Below are 18,894 nucleotides of genomic sequence, written 5' to 3'. Positions count from 1 at the left end.
GTCTATCATAATACTTCTTTAAATATTCAGGTTTACAAACTCTCGCATTACTATCACTTAATTCTACTCATATACTCATTTAACATGTATTCTTAAACCTTGATTTACATACACACACACACACACACACACACACACACTTTAACATATGATTATGGGTTACACAATGGATTATTACATTATTTATGTTCTTTTTCCTGCACTTGGGAGAAGACATCAACCTTTTAGTCGTGTAGGTAACAACTAAGGAAAAAGGGATAATATATAATTTTAAAAAAATAAAAAAACAAAAAAAAGAGCAAAAAAAAAATGATGATAATAAAAATATAGATAAGTTTGGTCTCGTAGCCTCCCTAACCTAAGCAATTAAGCCCGAAGGGGTGCTTTAACACTTAATACCCTAAAGTCAACTAACTTGGGAGCTATTGGCCCAACGTTTCCTACATAGGTTGAGGAGAAAAGCTTAAGGGAATCAAACATTGCACTATGTACATATCAGTATCTGCGACCCGAGTTACTAAGCTCGTAGGGATGTGTCAACACCTAATGCCCTAAGACCAACTAGTTTGGGAGTCATTAGCCGAAAGCTCGTTACATGAGTTAAAGATGCATGATGTTTTAAGTTATATGTATATATATTTAAAAAAAAAAAGAAAAAAAAGTAAAAAAAAAAGACAAAAATAATAATCCCATCCCAAGGAAGTTAACCTTAAACATTAGAACAAAAATTTTGTTTTCTTCCAAGAAAAGCCCTATAATTATTTGTTGACACATTGAGCATAAAAGAAAGGTTTATTAATATCTTGTTAAGAGGTATTGAGCAGATATATAAATTTCATGAGAGTTTGTTTATCTGGATAGATTAATGAAAGTTAAATGATGAATACCTTGCTTTGTGGAATTTGCAAATTGTTTTAACGCTTTGATTACTAGGGACTAGTAATAAGCTGGTTGGGGGGTGTGATTAATACTTAAAAGTGTATTTTTTATTAAGGTTTTATGTCATCATTTTGCACTTGAAGTATCAATAACTCCTTAACTAAAACATGTTTTATAATAAGATATCTAATAATATAAGATACCTTTAATTTATGGTAAATGTTCATTTTAAATGCAGGCCTATCATATAAATGAAAGGATTGATTGATGAATTTAAGAATTGAAATTGAAAGGACAAAGAGATGACCAAACTTAGAAAAGAGATGCCGGTGCAATCCAAATCAGAACAATGTTTGGTAATTGAGTCATATCTAGAGTTGTAGATCTCAGATTTAGGTCTACTTTATATGGATGGAAAGTTAAGACATAGGCCTACAACTTTCATATGGAGCCCAAGATCTAAAAAGATCATTTTCATGTCCAAATTAGAGCAACAACAAAGAAGTCTGAATCTGTCTTCCAGCCCGAGCACTGTTCAGTGTTTGGCCTATATCTGGAGTTCTAAAAGTCCAAATGACCTGAATTTGTTCAAACGAAAGATGAGATAATTTTCTACAACTTTCATGTTTTTAAGTGGTTCCAATTTGGATGTTATCAATGATGTTTTGGGTAGACAAGAGAAGATAAGGATTGTCATTAAGTCAAGAGTTGGTCACCCACTCATCAATTAGTCATCAAATCAATAGTTCCCAATTTTGTCCTATAAAAGGAGGCATTTGTCATGCATTTAGGCATCTTGGTTTCCAGATCAAGATCATGCTCTTGCTTTCTCTCTTTGTATTTTTTGTAATGTTTATGCTTTGCTTTCCTTAATATCAAGTTTATGCCTTTCATTTCCTTTCCTTTACTTAGTTAACTCTTATCTTATTTATGTTCTTATTTTATTTATTTATTTTTCTTTCTTTCATTATGTTTAGCTAAATTTATTATGTCAAGGTGAAAAGGTTACACTAATGGTATAAGAATAAGTATAGTGTATACTTAATATGGACTTTAATGTTTGATACTAACATTTTTTGTATTTGTTATCTTGTTCACTCTTTAATACTTTACTTGTTAAATGACTAATCTTGATTTATGTTGTATAACACTTGGTACAACAAATGCTTGGCACTTTCATAGCCCATACTATATGGTATAACCGACACCTGAGCTATGAAAGGAACTTGATTTGTTGTTAACATAAGTTATAATCATGAATGCTTGATGAGATTTACAAGTAAATGCTTGACGAGATTTACAAGTATTAGCATTAATTGAATAAGATGACTAATGTAATCATGTTAACAATCTATAATCTGATTGGAACCTCCTTTGTGTGTGGTTTCCAATTGAATAATAAGAGTTTATACTATACTTGTTTGACATACCATTAGTGGATCCTCTAACCTTGACATTTGTTATTATCATTGTTTAATCCTTACATTAATATTCCATCTCAAAGTTCTCATCTTCTTCTTCTTCTTCTTCTTCTTCTTTTCCTTTACTACTACTACTACTACTACTACTACTAGTATTATTATTATTATTATTATTGCTACTAATATTATTGTTGTTATTGTTGTTACTATTGTTGTTGTTTATAATTTGTATAATTAACCTCCCTGTGGTTTGATCTTGGTCTTGCCGGGTTATTTATTACTTCGATACTTCTGTACTTGGAAGAAGACATCAATCTTTTAGTCGTGTCAGTAATCATATTAACAATTTATAATCTGATTGGAACTTTCTCTGTGTGTGGTTTCTAGTTGAGTAATAAAATGAGTTTATACTAGTTTGAAATACCATTAATAGATCCTCTAACCTTGACATTTGTTTTTATCATTGTTTAATCCTCACATTAATCTTACAATCTCATAGTCCTCTTTAACTTATTATTATTATTATTATTATATAGTTAACTTCCCTATAGTTCAATCCCGGTCTTGTTGAGTTATTCATTACTTCTACACTCCTATATTTGGGAGAAGACATTAATCTTTTGATTATGTTACTTAGCTTAGGCCGACCTTTTACTCAAGTTTTTTTGGGGTTTTACAAAGCATTATATGAAATTTGAATTAATTCTAAGGTGGTTTGTTTAGGGTTCTTTAAGAGTTATGTTACAAGCTCTGAATAACATAATTTTTTTTAAAAAATTATTCAACTAATACTTTTAAAGATAGTAAAAACAAAATATTAATTTTCATTACTAATATGTCTAGGCATAAAGAAGAAAAAGATTGATGCAAAAACTGAAAAAACTTAATGAACACTAAAAAAATGTGAATTTCATTAAGATATGATATGTTCTTGAATCCTTGCTCTAATATCAACTAATGTGAACATCATGATCACATGGTTACGCGGCCAACAACTAAGATTAAGATTTGATCTTGGAAAGCTGAAAAAATATCTGATAAGAGTGTGACATAATAAAAATCTATCTTAAGGCATTAACACGATTGGAATGAAATTGAATGAATCTATAAAGCCAGATAATATTTGATAAGTCAAATTCAATTCATTCAATAACCAAAGAATGCAATAATCTCTTTCGCATGTTAAATTGAAAAGTTTAGAAGTGTTATCCATCTAATATGCTGAATTTTAGGCTTTATTTGTTTTTAAAGTTCTTAGAAATTAACCCTAATGGATTTACCCTTGTAGGTTGAATTGATCCACTTAGAAAAACTAACTCAAAACCTTTACTAGTAAGCCCAAATCTTAATCCAAACAAGCCTTGGGTTGTAGCTAACAAAATAAAAATAAAGTCTATAAGTCTAAATCTTGTTCTTCCTTGAAAATAAGAGAAGAAAAGAAAAGGAAAAACTTTGTTGGTATGTTAGAAGACTTATTTATAGCCCATATTACTTTCTACCCCAATAATCCTATGAACTAAAGGAAAGTTGTTGCCTTATTGGTTTTCAAATTAGAATAGGATTATGATCTTAGCCTTGTATTTATCTTTTTTTTTGGAAGGAAAAGGATGCTACATTTAATGCTCCTTTTTTGGTGTCACATGTGTTTTTTAAGTCAGCTTGGATTCCTTTATTTTCTTTTTTTTTTTCTCCTCACCTAGCAAGGAATTTTTTTGTTTTAAAATCCTAATATTTAAATAAAATAATTAATATTACTACACATAATAGAAATCTAAAACTAGATAGGAATTCACAAAACATATGGAAACATCATAAAACAAGGCTAGCCAAAACTAATACAAAATTGGGAGCCTTGTTACCGAAACTTCATGGTCCAAATAAGGGTGGATTGGGTCCTTTTTACACATAGATTAAATGCATTAAGGCCTCCTCTTGATGCTCCAAAAAATTCTTAAGTTCAGTTTTAGCTGAAACTTGCACAATCAGTACATTCAATGCTTTTTTCAATGTCTTTGTTTTGAACCTTGTGATTGACCCATTTGAAATGTGTAATGGGTCCTTGGTGTTCATGGGTTAATCCACATCAGTAATGCATATTCTCGATATTAAATTAAATGAATTGATAAAAATAAAATGTTATGAATTACTTGTAGACTTTAATATTTAGAGGTATGAATTTACACTATAAAGTATACCCCTATGAATTAAAAATAAAAAAATAGAAATAAATGCACCATTAAAATTTTAAACTTTAAAATAGTTAGGTTTTAACCTACTTATCATAGGTAGGGTGTACTAGGAGTAATATGTTTTTTTTATACACGACTAGTCCTTTTACCTAAACTCTCGCAAGTCATTAGATTTTCTAGTGACCATAATACTAGATGATGATTCTTGAATATTTCAAATCATAATTTTACGATTTATTCCAATACATTTAAAAACCCTCTTGATCCAAGAGGCTGATTGGTCATTTGACATTATCCATACCATAAAAATGACCAAGTAATTACTAAGAAAGAAATTTAAATTCTATAGAAAAATAAATAGGCTTGGTGAAGCCCTCTAAATGAGTGGGGAGGGGGAGAATTATTGGGTTTCATCCCGTCTCTTTTGAACCATAACCTATATAAATTATGAAAAAGATACACAGAAACCTAAAGCTTTTTAGGTTATACAAGTGATAAGATATAAAAAGTCAACATTGACTTATTTTTAAAATGTGAGCCTATTGATGGGATACATCTGGTGCTCATTTCGTTTCTCTTATATATATATATATATATAAGGGAAAAAAAAGTGGGAGAGCTTTTTGGCAAAAACAAAGGAGAGAATGAAGAAAAAGTGTGTTCTTCGTCTTTATACCTTAATCATTATTTATCACCCAATTAAATAGGGATTTCGATATATTATTCATAGAGATGACCTCTTTAACTTATTCAACTTAGACAATGTTGATTCGTGAGGAGTTTCCATCTTTGAGTATTTTCAAAAGAACTAATTGGTGAGATTTATCAAAAAAAATTTTTTTATAGAATTCATCCTTGAGATGATAAATTTATTGATTTTATGTATATCCTTAAGCTAAGCCATGAAAGAACTTTCTGATCGCATTAATTTAATTAATGGAAGAGTTTGAATGCACTATCCCATTGTTATATAAGTAATGTTAATATGTTAGTCGTGGTGCGCGCAAGCTGGATTGGACACCCACGTTAATCTAAAAAAAAAAAAATGTTAATATGTTAATATGGCTTCACTAATAATGTTAATATGAACAATGAAGCAAACCCTTATTTTTTTAGCGATATCAGTAACAATAATATATAATGCGTAAGTTGCTCCATGATAAACTCCAATCAGGGATGAGGAATAATTTTGAAATTTGTTCCGCTGATGTTTTTGCAGATTATCGAAAACAGCTACAGCTGATGGGATTCAATGATGGCAGAGAATTTGACGGTAAGAGAGCATATAAACTAGCTAGAAAGCTCTTAGACATTGAGATAGTTATGTTATATCTCACACATAAGTGTTTCATTTTCAGTCTTCAATTTTTTTTCCCATTCCTTTAGTGATGTGTTATGGAGCATACCTTAACAATTTTCATCTGATTAAATGTTATATTGCCAATATGCAATAACCATCAACTAAAACTTTATTAATACCAAATTTTAAGGTGTTATATATTACGACCACTGGTGAGCACATATTGACACACGCAGTTCTTTGTTTTGGTTTGAAGTTCTGAAACGCCAAGCGGTTGGCTCTAATGGAATGAAATTTTACAAAGACGCGCGATTTGCAAGTTTATAGTCATATTTCCTCTGTGAACTTCATTGAAGGCTACGCATTTTGCAAAAGGGGAGAACTGTTTCACCCGAAAGCAATTTCAAGGAAAAAGAAAAGGCTTTTGCTTCCTCAATTACTCAGAAATCTGACCACAACGATTGCGGACCTGGTAACCAGAAAAAAGTAAGTTCCTCGCAAGAAGCATTTTACAAGAACAGGACCATCTAGAGGAGCATGTTTGAAAAACTAGTCCATTTGAAATGAAATGGATGGACCTCAACCAATGTTGCCCCTCTTTCCTGTTTGAGGTTCACACCAAACACCCTGTGAAAACTTCGAGAGGTCGGCTCAACAATTGAACCTGTATATATTTCTAGCATGGTATGACAACCGGCTTTTTCAGCAATTATTTAAATAAAAAGAGAAGGAAAGAACAGCATCTCTATTACATGAAACTGAGGGTCTGAACCCAGATAATAGCCTGTAATAGCGAGGGACTGGCTACTACAAGAATTTCGAACCATCAAGAAACAGATTAGCTGGGGGAAAGGTGAAAGAAGAGCCAGACAACATGGAATGGATGGTTCAAAGGCTTTGAAGTAGTTTCAGGGTTTCATCAATATGCTTTTCAGGTTGGAACTGATTGTTGTAGATCAGCTGGACCATCCCTTTCTTGTCTAGAACATATGTCTGTCTCCCAGGTAATGCTCCGAACAGGTCTGCTGGCACTCCCCACTCTTTCCTTACCTTGTTGCCTTTGTCGCTCAGCAATGTAAATGGAAGTCTGTTGTTTTTGGCGAATGCCTAAGAATCATTGCAGTATTTGTTAGCATCATCTCATCCTATCGGGAATTTGTTCTGCATTACGTCGATTTAGCATTTCGTATAATAAATAAAGAACAAATAACTAATTCAGATTAATTAATCACTTGCTGCAACTGTGAGTAAAACTACACAGTGGATTTAATTTTGTTGCCCGATGTGCTCAGTAAATATGTCATCCTTATTAGGGTTGTAATGGGACATATAATTATGATTTTCTATTATTAAACAGCTATGAGATTAAAAACAAAAAAAAAACAAAAAAGAAGCAGCGTGCTTTTACCTTGTGCGATGATGGATCATCACCACTAATTCCAACAACCTCAGCCCCTGCTTTCTTGAACTTCTCATAAGAATCCCTGAAAGCACAAGCCTGCAAAAATACTTAATTTTTAGTGTATATATTCAATACCTAAAGATGCCTTTGATTGATGATCATTCCAACCTATGTCTCTTCTCATCAATTTTTTAGTAATTAGTTTTTTTCCTAGTTAAAAATCCTAAACAAAGCCTTTCTAAATTGACTAGGGCCTTCGAAGCAATCGAGGAGCCAGACACACAAAATCGCAAATTAATGTCTTTTAAGCTATTAAAACCGATCACCAAACTTCCTGAGCCGTGCCTGCTAAACATGTTTTATATATATTATGGGGAAAACTTGCAGATTCTTGGTCCTAGAAATCAAGCCTGAGCCGTGCCTGCTAAACATGTTTTATGTATATTATGGGGAAAACTTGCAGATCTCCCAATGACATCTTGTGATGATAATCAAATGCAATTCTTTTCTCTCTTGCCTACACCATCTTATCTCTGCTTAGTTGCCTCCCCATGAATAAAAATGAAAGCCTTTGAAGTAACACAGATCTAGTTACCTGTTTCGTGCAGCTAGGGCTTTCATCAGCCGGGTAAAAGTAGACAACCACAGGCTTCCCTTTGAATTTGGAGAGGGACACCATCTTTCCATCCTGATCTTTCAATGTGAAGGACGGTGGCACCTGTCCTTTGTTTACCTTAAAAATAAAGACATCCCCACAACCAATCAATCAACAAAATGAAAGCTTTAAAGCTTGTAGTTTTCATTATGAAGCAAAATGTACCTTAGCAAAAATGGTAGTCTTCACTGAACTAGAAGAAGATGGGATTGACAGAGAACTAGAATGGGAAAACTTGAGGCCATAGAACTGTGAACGTGATGACTTGGACAGAATTGGGAGGTTTTGAGAAGATAGGTTTTTGGGTTTATGAGTGGGAAGTAGAGAGGGTAGAGAGTGGTTAGGCAGAGAAATAGAAACCATCTCTACCAGGACAAGGAAACAGCAATAACAAACGATGTTTAAGAACTTTTTCTTTGTTTTTGGTTTTTATCTTACATTTGTTCAGTTGTCGGCAGTATTCATTGGTAATTGAAAACACGGTTCAAATTAACTTCTTCTTTTTTTAATTAAATTTTAAAATTAATTTTTTTAACATTTTCAAATCATTTTAATATATTAATAATTTTAAAAAAATAATATTATTATTTTAATATATTTTTAAATAAAAAATACTTCATAATCCCTATTACATTTCTCAAGACACTCAAACGATAGGGAGGCGTGCTCCATGATTGGGGAAAGATGGGAATAGAATCGCTTTTTAGCGTGGACACTTATTGGCCGCAACCTTTAACTGCTATGTTTCTTGTAATAATATTAGAAGCACCGTTTGGAAAGATGAGTAAACTATGTTTTTAAAAAATTTAAATTTTATTTATTTATTAAAATTTAATATATTTTAAATTTTTTAATGTGTTGATATTAAAAATAATTTTTTAAAATAAAAAAATATTATTAATATGTATTTTAGCACAAAAAATTATTTAAAAAACAACTATAACTATACTGCCAAACAGACAAATTGATTTGATTTTATGGATCACTTTCAAAAAAATTTTAATTTAATTTGTAATATAAATTTAAAATTAATTTGGTATAATTTAATTGATTAGGTAAATCAATTTATAATATCTATAATATAATTAAAAATATAAATTTAATTTTTAAAATAATATTATTTTAATTAAGAAATAAAATAATTTTATTTTAAATTAACTAATCAAATTTATAATTTAAAACTTGAGGAAAGTCAACGAATTGTGCTTGGATTAACACTATAGCTCTTATAGGGCTATGTTTGGGGGAGCATGTCTGATTTTCTATGGGGTTACACAATTGTTAATTTCATAGGTGTCACTTAATTGCAATCTATTTTGAGTTGGTGTATTTAGGAACATCATAAAAATAATGGCAACAGGATGGACACCAAGAAAAATGTTCAAAAATATTCATTCCACTTGCAAACTCGCAATCAAATGATGGAGAAAAACGATGTTAATTTATTGGAAGGCACTTTTTATAACTGATAAAGGGTTAATAATTCTCAACATCTATTCAATTGTATTTTTTTAAAAAAATATGTTCTATTTTTTATTTAATATTAACAAATACATAACATTTTTGTTATTTTTATATCCTTATATCAACGGCATATATCATAGACTTACAACATGAAATTTTTATTGATTTATATATTGGTCATTAAACTTTTTAAAAATTCACTCTCATCTTTATATTTTATTTTTTTTCTTATAAATAAGATTTTAATTCAAAAAAAAATTATCATCATATTTTTACAATAATTATAGTTTATTCCTTGAATGAATGTTTTTATTAAGTTTTTTCTATTAAATTGTAAATTTGATGAAAATTAATTAAAACATATGATGTACAAGAGTTAAACATAAGTATATTTATTTAAGAGACAAAAAAAAAAATCATATTTTATAGTCAATTTTTTTTTAAAATCTAAATCTATGGAAACTAAGATAATATATATGAAAAATAGAAGTTTGACTTTTAAGCTAACAACAAAAGTGAGATTTATTATGTCCCTAGATATATATCATTATTTACTATAATAGTATAATTATTATTTTATCATTTTAAAAAAAAAACCCAGTTGGTTTGCACTCGGGGGCAATTTAGTTCTTTTATGATCCATTAGTCATTATTTGATTGAGAGCATATAACTAAAATATTTTAAAAGAAAAAATCTCAAATTTGGAATCTAAGGGTTTTTTCACTTTTAAATTTTTAAAGCATAGTAAAAGAACTAAATTATTCTTCAATACAAAATTTCTTTGACCGGCATATAAGGGATTTTTAGTATTTTCATTATGTTTTTTTTTTATTATAATCAAGTTGAATGATAATAATTTGGTCTTTTACTTTCAAACGCATCCATATTATTCAAGCGTAGTGTGAGAGGAAGTTAAACAATTAAACAATATCTTTTAGTGTGGCATTTGAATCATTTTAATGACCGTTTCATCACTGGACAACTTGTGTGGCGTAAAGACCTCCAGTTTGGTTCGTAACCTTTTTTTTTACTGATTTTTGCACCTAGAACTTCAAGATTTTAAAATAGTCCTTCAATTTTTTTGTCTTTACATTTGATCCTTGTTCTTTTTATTACTATTTATTTTAATAGTAATAATTTAAAAAATTAAAATTTTGTTTTGATTTCATCCTTTCAATTTTTTCATTTGTTAGATTTGGTTTCTATTTTTTTATTACTATTTATTTTATTTTAAATCTTTTTCTTGATTGAATTTGTTTTTTAATTTCATCATTCTACATTTGATTTCATTTTATTTTTATGTCAAATTTGATCTTTATTCTTTTAATTTTTTTATATTAAAATGTTTTTTTTTAATTTTATTCTTCAATAATAGATTAGATGAGAATTAAGCTTCTTAGTTGAACCCATATATAGGTTTTCATGGGTTATGAATTCAGAAATTATCTTAAGTTTAGGAGATTCATTGAGGTTTACTTTTTTTAATGTTAATGTTTTATTTTTCAATTTCATCCTTTAACATTTATTTATTTTTTAAATTTCATCTTTAATTCTTTAATAACTCTTCAATTTAATTTCAAATTTAATTTGACTTGTAATCAATTAATACCTAGTCAAGGCCTAACTAGAAAGAGAATAAGAGAAGAAATAAAAGAAGGAAAAAAAATTATCAAATCAGGTTAACTGATTGTGGTCAAATCCATTACATTGGTGTAAATTTCCCTTGTTAATCCAAGTTAGTATAATATATCAACATATTTTCATTTCATTCCCTAAATCTTTTATACAGTTTAATCAAAGAAAAAAATTGTCCAACCAAGTTAATTCATCATGGTCGAGTCTATTACTTAGGTGTAAATTTTCCCTGTTAATCCAGGTTAGTACAATGTGTCATCATATTTTCATTTCACCTCTTATTTTTTTTATGGTTTAATCCTTTAACAATATGTTGTTTCACATTTAAATTGGGGCTAGCTATAGGTTAAAATGATGACAATGTGAATTGTTTTTAAACCAAATTGTCATTTGAAGTGGGCAACCAATTTGCTCTTAACCTATTAGATCGAACAAGCCACGCTAGTTTGTTTTTGTATTTATTAATACATATAATAATTGATTAATTTAATTTAATATATTGGTCAATTTTTTTCCCTTGATTTCAAATATTTTATGCTAGAATTGAATTTTGATTTGGCTGGCAATGAAGCTTAGGCATCAGGCCTAGTATATTTCTATTGTTCATAAGTTTATTTTAATTCTTTAACTAATTTTGACCAAGTTTATAATTTGACATGTATGGATTTAATTAAAAGAAATTTATTCACCAACTAAATATTATTTTTTTATAAACTTGATGATAAAAAAAATTTCAATTAAAGAGTTGTACAAAAAAATAAAGTAAGAGAACAAGACGAATACTATAAGAAATTTTGGGGGGAAAAATGAACACTAATAAAAAATTTCATGTTTTGAGGGCTGAAACTTTTCAACGTCTAACGATGTTAGTAAAACTAACTGCTAACCATCTAGATGGTGGTCAAGTGGTAAGGACTTGAGATCAAGGGGTTTGCTCCCTCTGTGGTCTCAGGTTCGAGTCCTTGGTTGCTCATATGATGGCCACTGGAGGCTTACATGGTCGTTAACTTCAGGGCCCGTGGGATTAGTCGTGGTGCGCGCAAGCTGGCCCGGACACCCACGTTAATCTAAAAAAAAACTAACTGCTGTACTAATAACAATAGGGTACCGTTGATGTTAAGATAAAAAAATACTTCATATATCTTTTAAACACAAAACTGAGAATATAGGGACGTACGAAAGCATGAAACCACTTGAGAAATGATCGCACAGATGAGTCCTTGAACAACTCATGAAGAAATGTGGACGAGTGAATTAATAAGGTACGAGTTTCCTCGCTGAGTCATCTTTTGTCTTAGATAATATGGAATTTATTTGACCTATGAACATAGAAGTTCTTTCTACAAGCAGGGGACTTTTGATGGTTAAGTTCGCAGGAAAGGGAGTGTTAAGCTAAAGATTTCTAAAATAAAGGAATAAGAAAAGATAAAGAGTTAAAAAAAAATTATATATGGCTTAAGTACGTATTTATAGCATTGAAATGAATTGGTTACATATCCCATTTCGAGGGTAGGAAAGTGATTTAATGACACTTACGGGGAGATAAGTGTTAAAATAGTTAAGATTAAATATAAAAGGGAGGCTACAATTTTGAATAATCTATATTTTATGAGTGCTTGACCTTAACCTAAATACATATAAAGTATATATAGGTTAAACTGAAAATATTATTCTACATTTAATAAATAAGATTATATAAATATTATTTAACATCTCTCCTCAAACTCACGATGTGGCAGCTACAAATATCTAGAGTTTGCCAACTAGAAAACGAAAATGAGAGGTGGAATGCGTCTTGGTAAAGAAATCTGCAATCTGCAAGGAAGAAGGAACAAAAGGCAAAGCAATGGTGCCATGTTTGAGATGATGACAAGTAAGATGAAAATCGATCTCAATATGCTTAGTTCGCTTATGAAAAATCGAATTGTAAGCTGACACGACTAAAAGATTGATGTCTTCTTCCAAGTGCAGGACTATCGAAATAATAAATAACCCGGCAAGACCGGGATCGAACCACAGGGAGGTTAATTGTACAAATTATAAATAAGAATACAATAACAATAACAACAACAACAACAACAACAACAATAATAATAATAATATTACTAATAATAATAATAGTAGTAATAACAGCAATAATAATAATAATAATAATAATAATAAAGAAAAAGAAAAAGAAGAAGAAGATGATGAGAACTTTGAGATGGAATATTAACGTAAAGATTTAACAACGATAACAATAAATATCAAGGTTAGAGGATCCACTAATGGTATGTCAAACAAGTATAGTATAAACTTTTATTAGTCAATTGAAAACCACACATAAAGGAGGTTCCAATCAGATTATAGATTGTTAACATGATTACATTAGTCATCTTATTCAATTAATGCTAATACTTGTAAATTTCATCAAGCATTCATGATTATAACTTATGTTAACAACAAATCAAGTTCCTTTCATAGCTCAAGTGTCGGTTATACCATACAGTATGGGCTATGAAAGTGTCAAGCATTTGTTGTACCAAGTGTTATGTAACATAAATCAAGATTAGTCATTTAACAAGCAAAGTATTAAAGAGTGAACAAGATAACAAATACAAAACATGTTAGTATCAAACATTAAAGTCCATATTGAGTTTACACTATACTTATTCTTACACCATTAGTATAACCTTTTCACCTTGATATAATAAACTTAGCTAGACATAATGAAAGAAAGAAAAATAAATAAATAAAATAAGAACATAAATAAGATAAAAGTTAGCTAAGTAAATGAAAGGAAATGAAAGGCATAAACTTGATCTTGATCTTGATGAAAGCAAAGCATAAACATTACAAAAAATACAAAGAGAGAAAGCAAAAGAATGATCTTGATCTGGAGACCAAGATACCTAAATGCATGGCAAATGCCTCCTTTTATAAGCCAAAATTGGGAACTATTTATTTGATGACTAATTGATGAGTGGGTGACCAACTCTTGACTTGGTGACAATCCTTATCTTCTCTTGTTTGCCTAAAATGTCATTGATAACGTCAAAACTAGAGCCACTTGAAAACATGAAAGTTGTAGGCAGTTATCTCAGTTTTCTTGTGTAAAACATTCAGCTCATTTTGATTTCTAGAACTCCAGATACGACCAAAATACTGAACAGTGCTCGCGTTGGAGGACAGATTCGGGCTTCTTTGTTGTTGCTATAATTTGGACTTGAAAATGGCCTTTTTAGATCTTGGGATCCATATGAAAGTTATAGGCCTATGTCTTAGCTTTCCATCCATATAAAGTAGACCTAAATCTGAGATCTATAGCTCCATATATGACCCAATTACCAAACATTGTTCCGGTTTGGATTGCACCGACATCTCTTTCCTATGTTTAGCCATCTCTTTTATCCTTTCAATTTCAGTTCTTAAATTCATCAATCAATCCTTTCATTTATGTGATAGGTTTGCATTTAAAATGATCATTTACCATAAATTAAAGGTATCTTATATTATTAGATATATTATTATAAAACATGTTTTAGTTAAGGAGTTATTGATACTTCAAGTGCAAAATGATGATATAAAACCTTGATAAAAATACATTTTTAAGTATCAATCACATCCCCCAACTAGCTTATTACTAGTCCCTAGTAATCAAAGCGTTAAAATAGAAAAATACTTTGCAAATTCCACAAAGCACGGTAGTCATCATTTAACTTCCATTAATCTATCCAGATAAACAAACTCTTGTTAAATTTACATACCTGCTCAATACCTCTTTAACAAGATATTTATAAACCTTTCTTTTGTGCTCAATGTATCAACACATAATTATGGGGCTTTTCTTAGAAGAAAATAAAATTTTTGTTCTAATGTTTAAGGTTAACTTCTTTGGGTTGGAATTATTATTTTTGTCTTTTTTCTTTTGAATATATATACATATAATTTAAAAACACCATGCATCTTTAACCCATGTAACGAGCTTTCAGCTAATGACTTCTAGACTAGTTGGTCTTAGGGCATTAGGTGTTAAGACACCCCTACGAGCTTAGTAACTCGGGTTGCAGATACTAATATGTAGATAGTGCAATGTTTGATTCCCTTAAGATTTTCTCCTCAACCCATGTAACAAGCGTTGGGCCAATAGCTCCCAAGTCAGTTGACTTTAGGGTATTAGGTGTTAAAACACCCCTTCGAGCTTAATTGCTTAGGTTAGGGAGGCTACGAAACCAAACTTATCTACATTTTTATTATTATCATTTTTTTTCTTTTTTTTTAATTATATACTATCCCTTTCCCTTAGTTGTTACCTTTAACAAAAGAACATAAATAATGTAATAATCCAATATGCAACCCACAATCATATGTTAAAGTGTGTGTGTGTAAATTATGGTTTAAGAATACATGTTAAATAAGTATATAAGCAGAATTAAGTGATAACAATGCGAAAGTTTCTAAATCTAAATATTTCAAGAAGTATTATGATAGACCTTGTTATAAATGATTACTAAGATGTGTCTCAAGATCATAAAAAGTTCTCCTTACTCTGCCATCATAGTAACAACAATTTTGCACATGCTTTATGAAATAGAAAACACAGTTTTTTTTTTAGCTACTACCCTCCCCCCCAACTAAAACGAGACATTGTCCTCAATGTTCGAAGGTAGAAAGATAGAGTATAGAAGATATCACCTGAAATAACGAACACTGACAAACCTGGAAGACACTAAAACAAATATAAGAAACAACAAAACACAATAATAAAACCAAAAGACACAAAGATTCACAAATGAAGGCTCAAATCCAATCTAAGCTTTTTACGACTTTTCTTAGTTGACCAATTTATGCGACTCATGGAAGGATCAATTACAGGAATGAAAGATTGTAGTTGGTCAATCAATTGTTCAGCAGTAGCAGCAGAGATTATGATTTGTCGTGCAAAAGATGTTAGAAATTCCTATTCCATAGCATGATTAAGAAAAGACAACAACTTATCATAATAACCATTAACATTTAACAAACTTATGAGTTTATGGTGAATGTGTAGTTGGGCCCAAGAGGAAATATGAAAGATCTCTTCCAATGTGCCTAGATCACCTGGTAAAGCAATGAAGGCATCAATATGGTTAAACATTGCATTCATTCGAGCTGACATTGTGGAGACTTGAAGTTCCTCTCCAATTGTTTTTTCAATGATGTCCCCTTGTGCTAAAGCTTCGGGGACGACCCCCAAAACTTGACTACCTCCTAAAAATGCAGTTATTGACACACCTCTCATTAACCCAAGACTGCCTCCCCCATACACTAAATGAATCTTTCTCTCAGCTAGCACGTGACCAAGATGATTTGCTGATTCTAAAAACTCATTTTCTTTCCCAGGACTAGATCCACCGAAAACACAAATATTTCTTATATGATGACCTGAGGAACTTGCCATTTCTACACACTTCTGTATTTGTTGAATGTATGGGTTGAGTAGAAATGAAACGAAGAAAGAGAGGATTTTATAGATGAGAAATTAGAAAGACAATCATACTACCTATATGTAGGCCAGTTGGAGTCTCACACTCTCTTTCTCTCTTTACTTATTTATTTATTTACTTTTGAAAAAGCATGTGTATGTACAAGTAGTTGTGATTGTGGCTCACATCTTCCCTTGGTTTTACGTCCAAGAACGACTTAAACACCATCTATGGGTCGGGGATAGGCTTCCCATCTAGTTTTCTTAAAAACTAGCAAACAGGGTCTTTTTTAGTCAGATTCTCAAGACTATGTCAAGCATGTTCTTTGTGAAAATGGGTTCATAAGTCATGAATTACACGATACTTATCTCGACTATGATGAGACTTAAGAGTCAATAGAAGATTATCTAAAGACTCTCTGTATTTTGAAATAAATCCCACCTTTTGACAATTTTCACAGTTTTTACGGAATGCATATGACTCCTTGAATATGGTGGGCCAGCAAAATCCACTTTGTAAGATTTCTACAGTCCTCGTTTTTGACGAGAAATGATCCCCACGTGCCTTAGAGTAACAAAATTTAATGAAATTACTTACCTCATTATTAGGAAAGCATCTTTGAAATATTTAATTAAGACGATAATTGAATAAGTAAGGGTCATCCCAATAAAATTTTTGCACGTTGCTAAACAAATTTCTTTTGTCTTCGGTACTCTAGTGAGCCAGCAAAAATCCTTAAGCAAGAAAATTGATATTTTTAGCAAACCAAGGCATTGAACTAAGAGAAAGCAGAGATTCATCAGGAAAGTAATAATTGATTGGTGTGATGTCGCGTGTCGAATCTGTTGTCACTTTTGATAAAAGATCCGCATCAACATTTTCGGTGCCTTTTTCATCATCGATTTCTTCCTGATTGGTCATGGCATGAGGAAATGGAAGTGCTGGAAGGGAATCAGTCTTTTCCTTGCAATATTCAGATTCAACCCCTTCCTTACCCTTAGATATTGACTCATCATCTTTCTCACAAGGATCAAGAGTGAGTTTTTTAATAACCTTACCACTGCGAAGAGTGATCTCATAAGGTTCAAGAGAGGGTTTTTCAATAACCTTACCACTGCGCAGAGTAGTGACTGATTTGACTTGATCCATGTGTTGGCTTCCGGAACTACTTGCATTTGCATTGTATTGCCCTTTGGGATTTTGTTGTGTTTGAGATGGAAACTTACCTTTCTCTTGAAAATTGAGAGCAGATGTGAATTTTGCAAGAGTATCTTTAAAATTTGTTATACTTTGAGTAAGTTGAGTGTTGATTGTCTCTTGCTTTTCAATGAATGCATAAAAGTTTCCTCAAAATTTCTTCTAGAAGGTGGAGCATAAGGAGGTGCATATCCATGAGAATTTTGGAAATTGTGGAGTGCTTGAAATGGTGGTTGTGAAGTTTGTGCATTGTTGTTCTCACTCTTCCAACTAAAATTTGGGTGATTTCTCCAACCAGGGTTGTATGTTTGTGAGTATGGGTTGCGGTTGGGCCTTTGGAAACTGTTTAAATCATGAGCTTGTTCATGGAGACATTTCTTAAAAGAAGGCAAGGTTGGACAATCGTTGGTTGAGTGTTCATTTGTTTCACAGATTTGACACACAATGTTTTCAACAGATTTTAATTGACCACTCTTTTTCAATTCTAGTGCCTCGACTTTTCTAGCTAAAGATGCAAACTTGGCTTGAAGGTCATGATCTTCCCTAAGGTTGTACATACCTCCACTAGATGTATGAGGTTGAGTTTTACTCGGTGCCTCATAAGTACCCGCGGTGTCCCAATTTTGAGCATTTTCAGCTAACAAGTCTAAGTACTCCATTGCTTCATCAGGGTCTTTATCTTCAAAAGTTCCATTGCACATCAATTCAACCATTTGCCTATCTTTAGGTGTTAACCCTTCATAGAAATGTGAAACCAATCTCCATGTTTCAAAACCATGATGAGGGCAAGTACTAAGCAAGTCTCGATACCTATCCCAACATTGGTAAAATGTTTCTCCTGGTTTTTGAGTGAAAGTAGTGATTTGTCTTTTGAAAGAGTTTGTTCTATGAGATGGAAAAAACTTCTTTAAAAACTGTTGTTGCATTTCATCCCAAGCACGAATGGATCCTGGTCTTAAATTTTGTAGCCATGTTTTAGCTTTATCTTTTAATGAAAAAGGAAAAAGCTTTAATCTGATGGTGTTCATGCTACAATTTAAATTATTATATGTGTTGCACACCTCCTCAAATTCCCTTAAATGCAAGTATGGATTTTCCAATTCCAAACCATGAAAAGAAGGTAAAAGTTGAATAATACCTGGTTTAAAATTAAAATGAGATGCATCAGGAGGAAAAACTATGCATGATGGTGCACTTGTTCTTGTGGGATTCATGTGGTCTCTAAGTGTTCTAGCACGGTTATTCTCATTATTCTCATTATGAAGTGATTGATTATCTTCTTCGGCCATATTTTCTGAAAATGATGA

At 31.1% G+C, this 18,894-nt stretch overlaps 1 protein-coding gene across 1 annotated transcript; it reads right to left on the bottom strand.

The window, feature by feature from the left end:
- Positions 1-6,421: 6,421 nt before the first annotated feature.
- On the bottom strand, positions 6,422-8,286 carry LOC105115706 (peroxiredoxin Q, chloroplastic-like). The gene is made up of 4 exons (XM_011012672.1): positions 8,012-8,286; positions 7,787-7,924; positions 7,198-7,287; positions 6,422-6,896 (listed from the first exon to the last, which is right to left on the bottom strand). Exons 1-4 carry the CDS (start codon positions 8,207-8,209, stop codon positions 6,678-6,680), a joined length of 645 nt encoding a protein of 214 aa, XP_011010974.1. The 5' UTR covers positions 8,210-8,286; the 3' UTR covers positions 6,422-6,677.
- Positions 8,287-18,894: the final 10,608 nt, after the last annotated feature.

Source organism: Populus euphratica, unplaced genomic scaffold, assembly GCF_000495115.2.
Source record: "Populus euphratica unplaced genomic scaffold, PopEup_1.0 scaffold750.1, whole genome shotgun sequence".
Lineage (NCBI taxonomy): Eukaryota > Viridiplantae > Streptophyta > Magnoliopsida > Malpighiales > Salicaceae > Populus > Populus euphratica.
The sequence above is the reverse complement of the archived record's forward strand: the minus strand, read 5'-3'. Positions and strand labels throughout refer to the sequence as shown.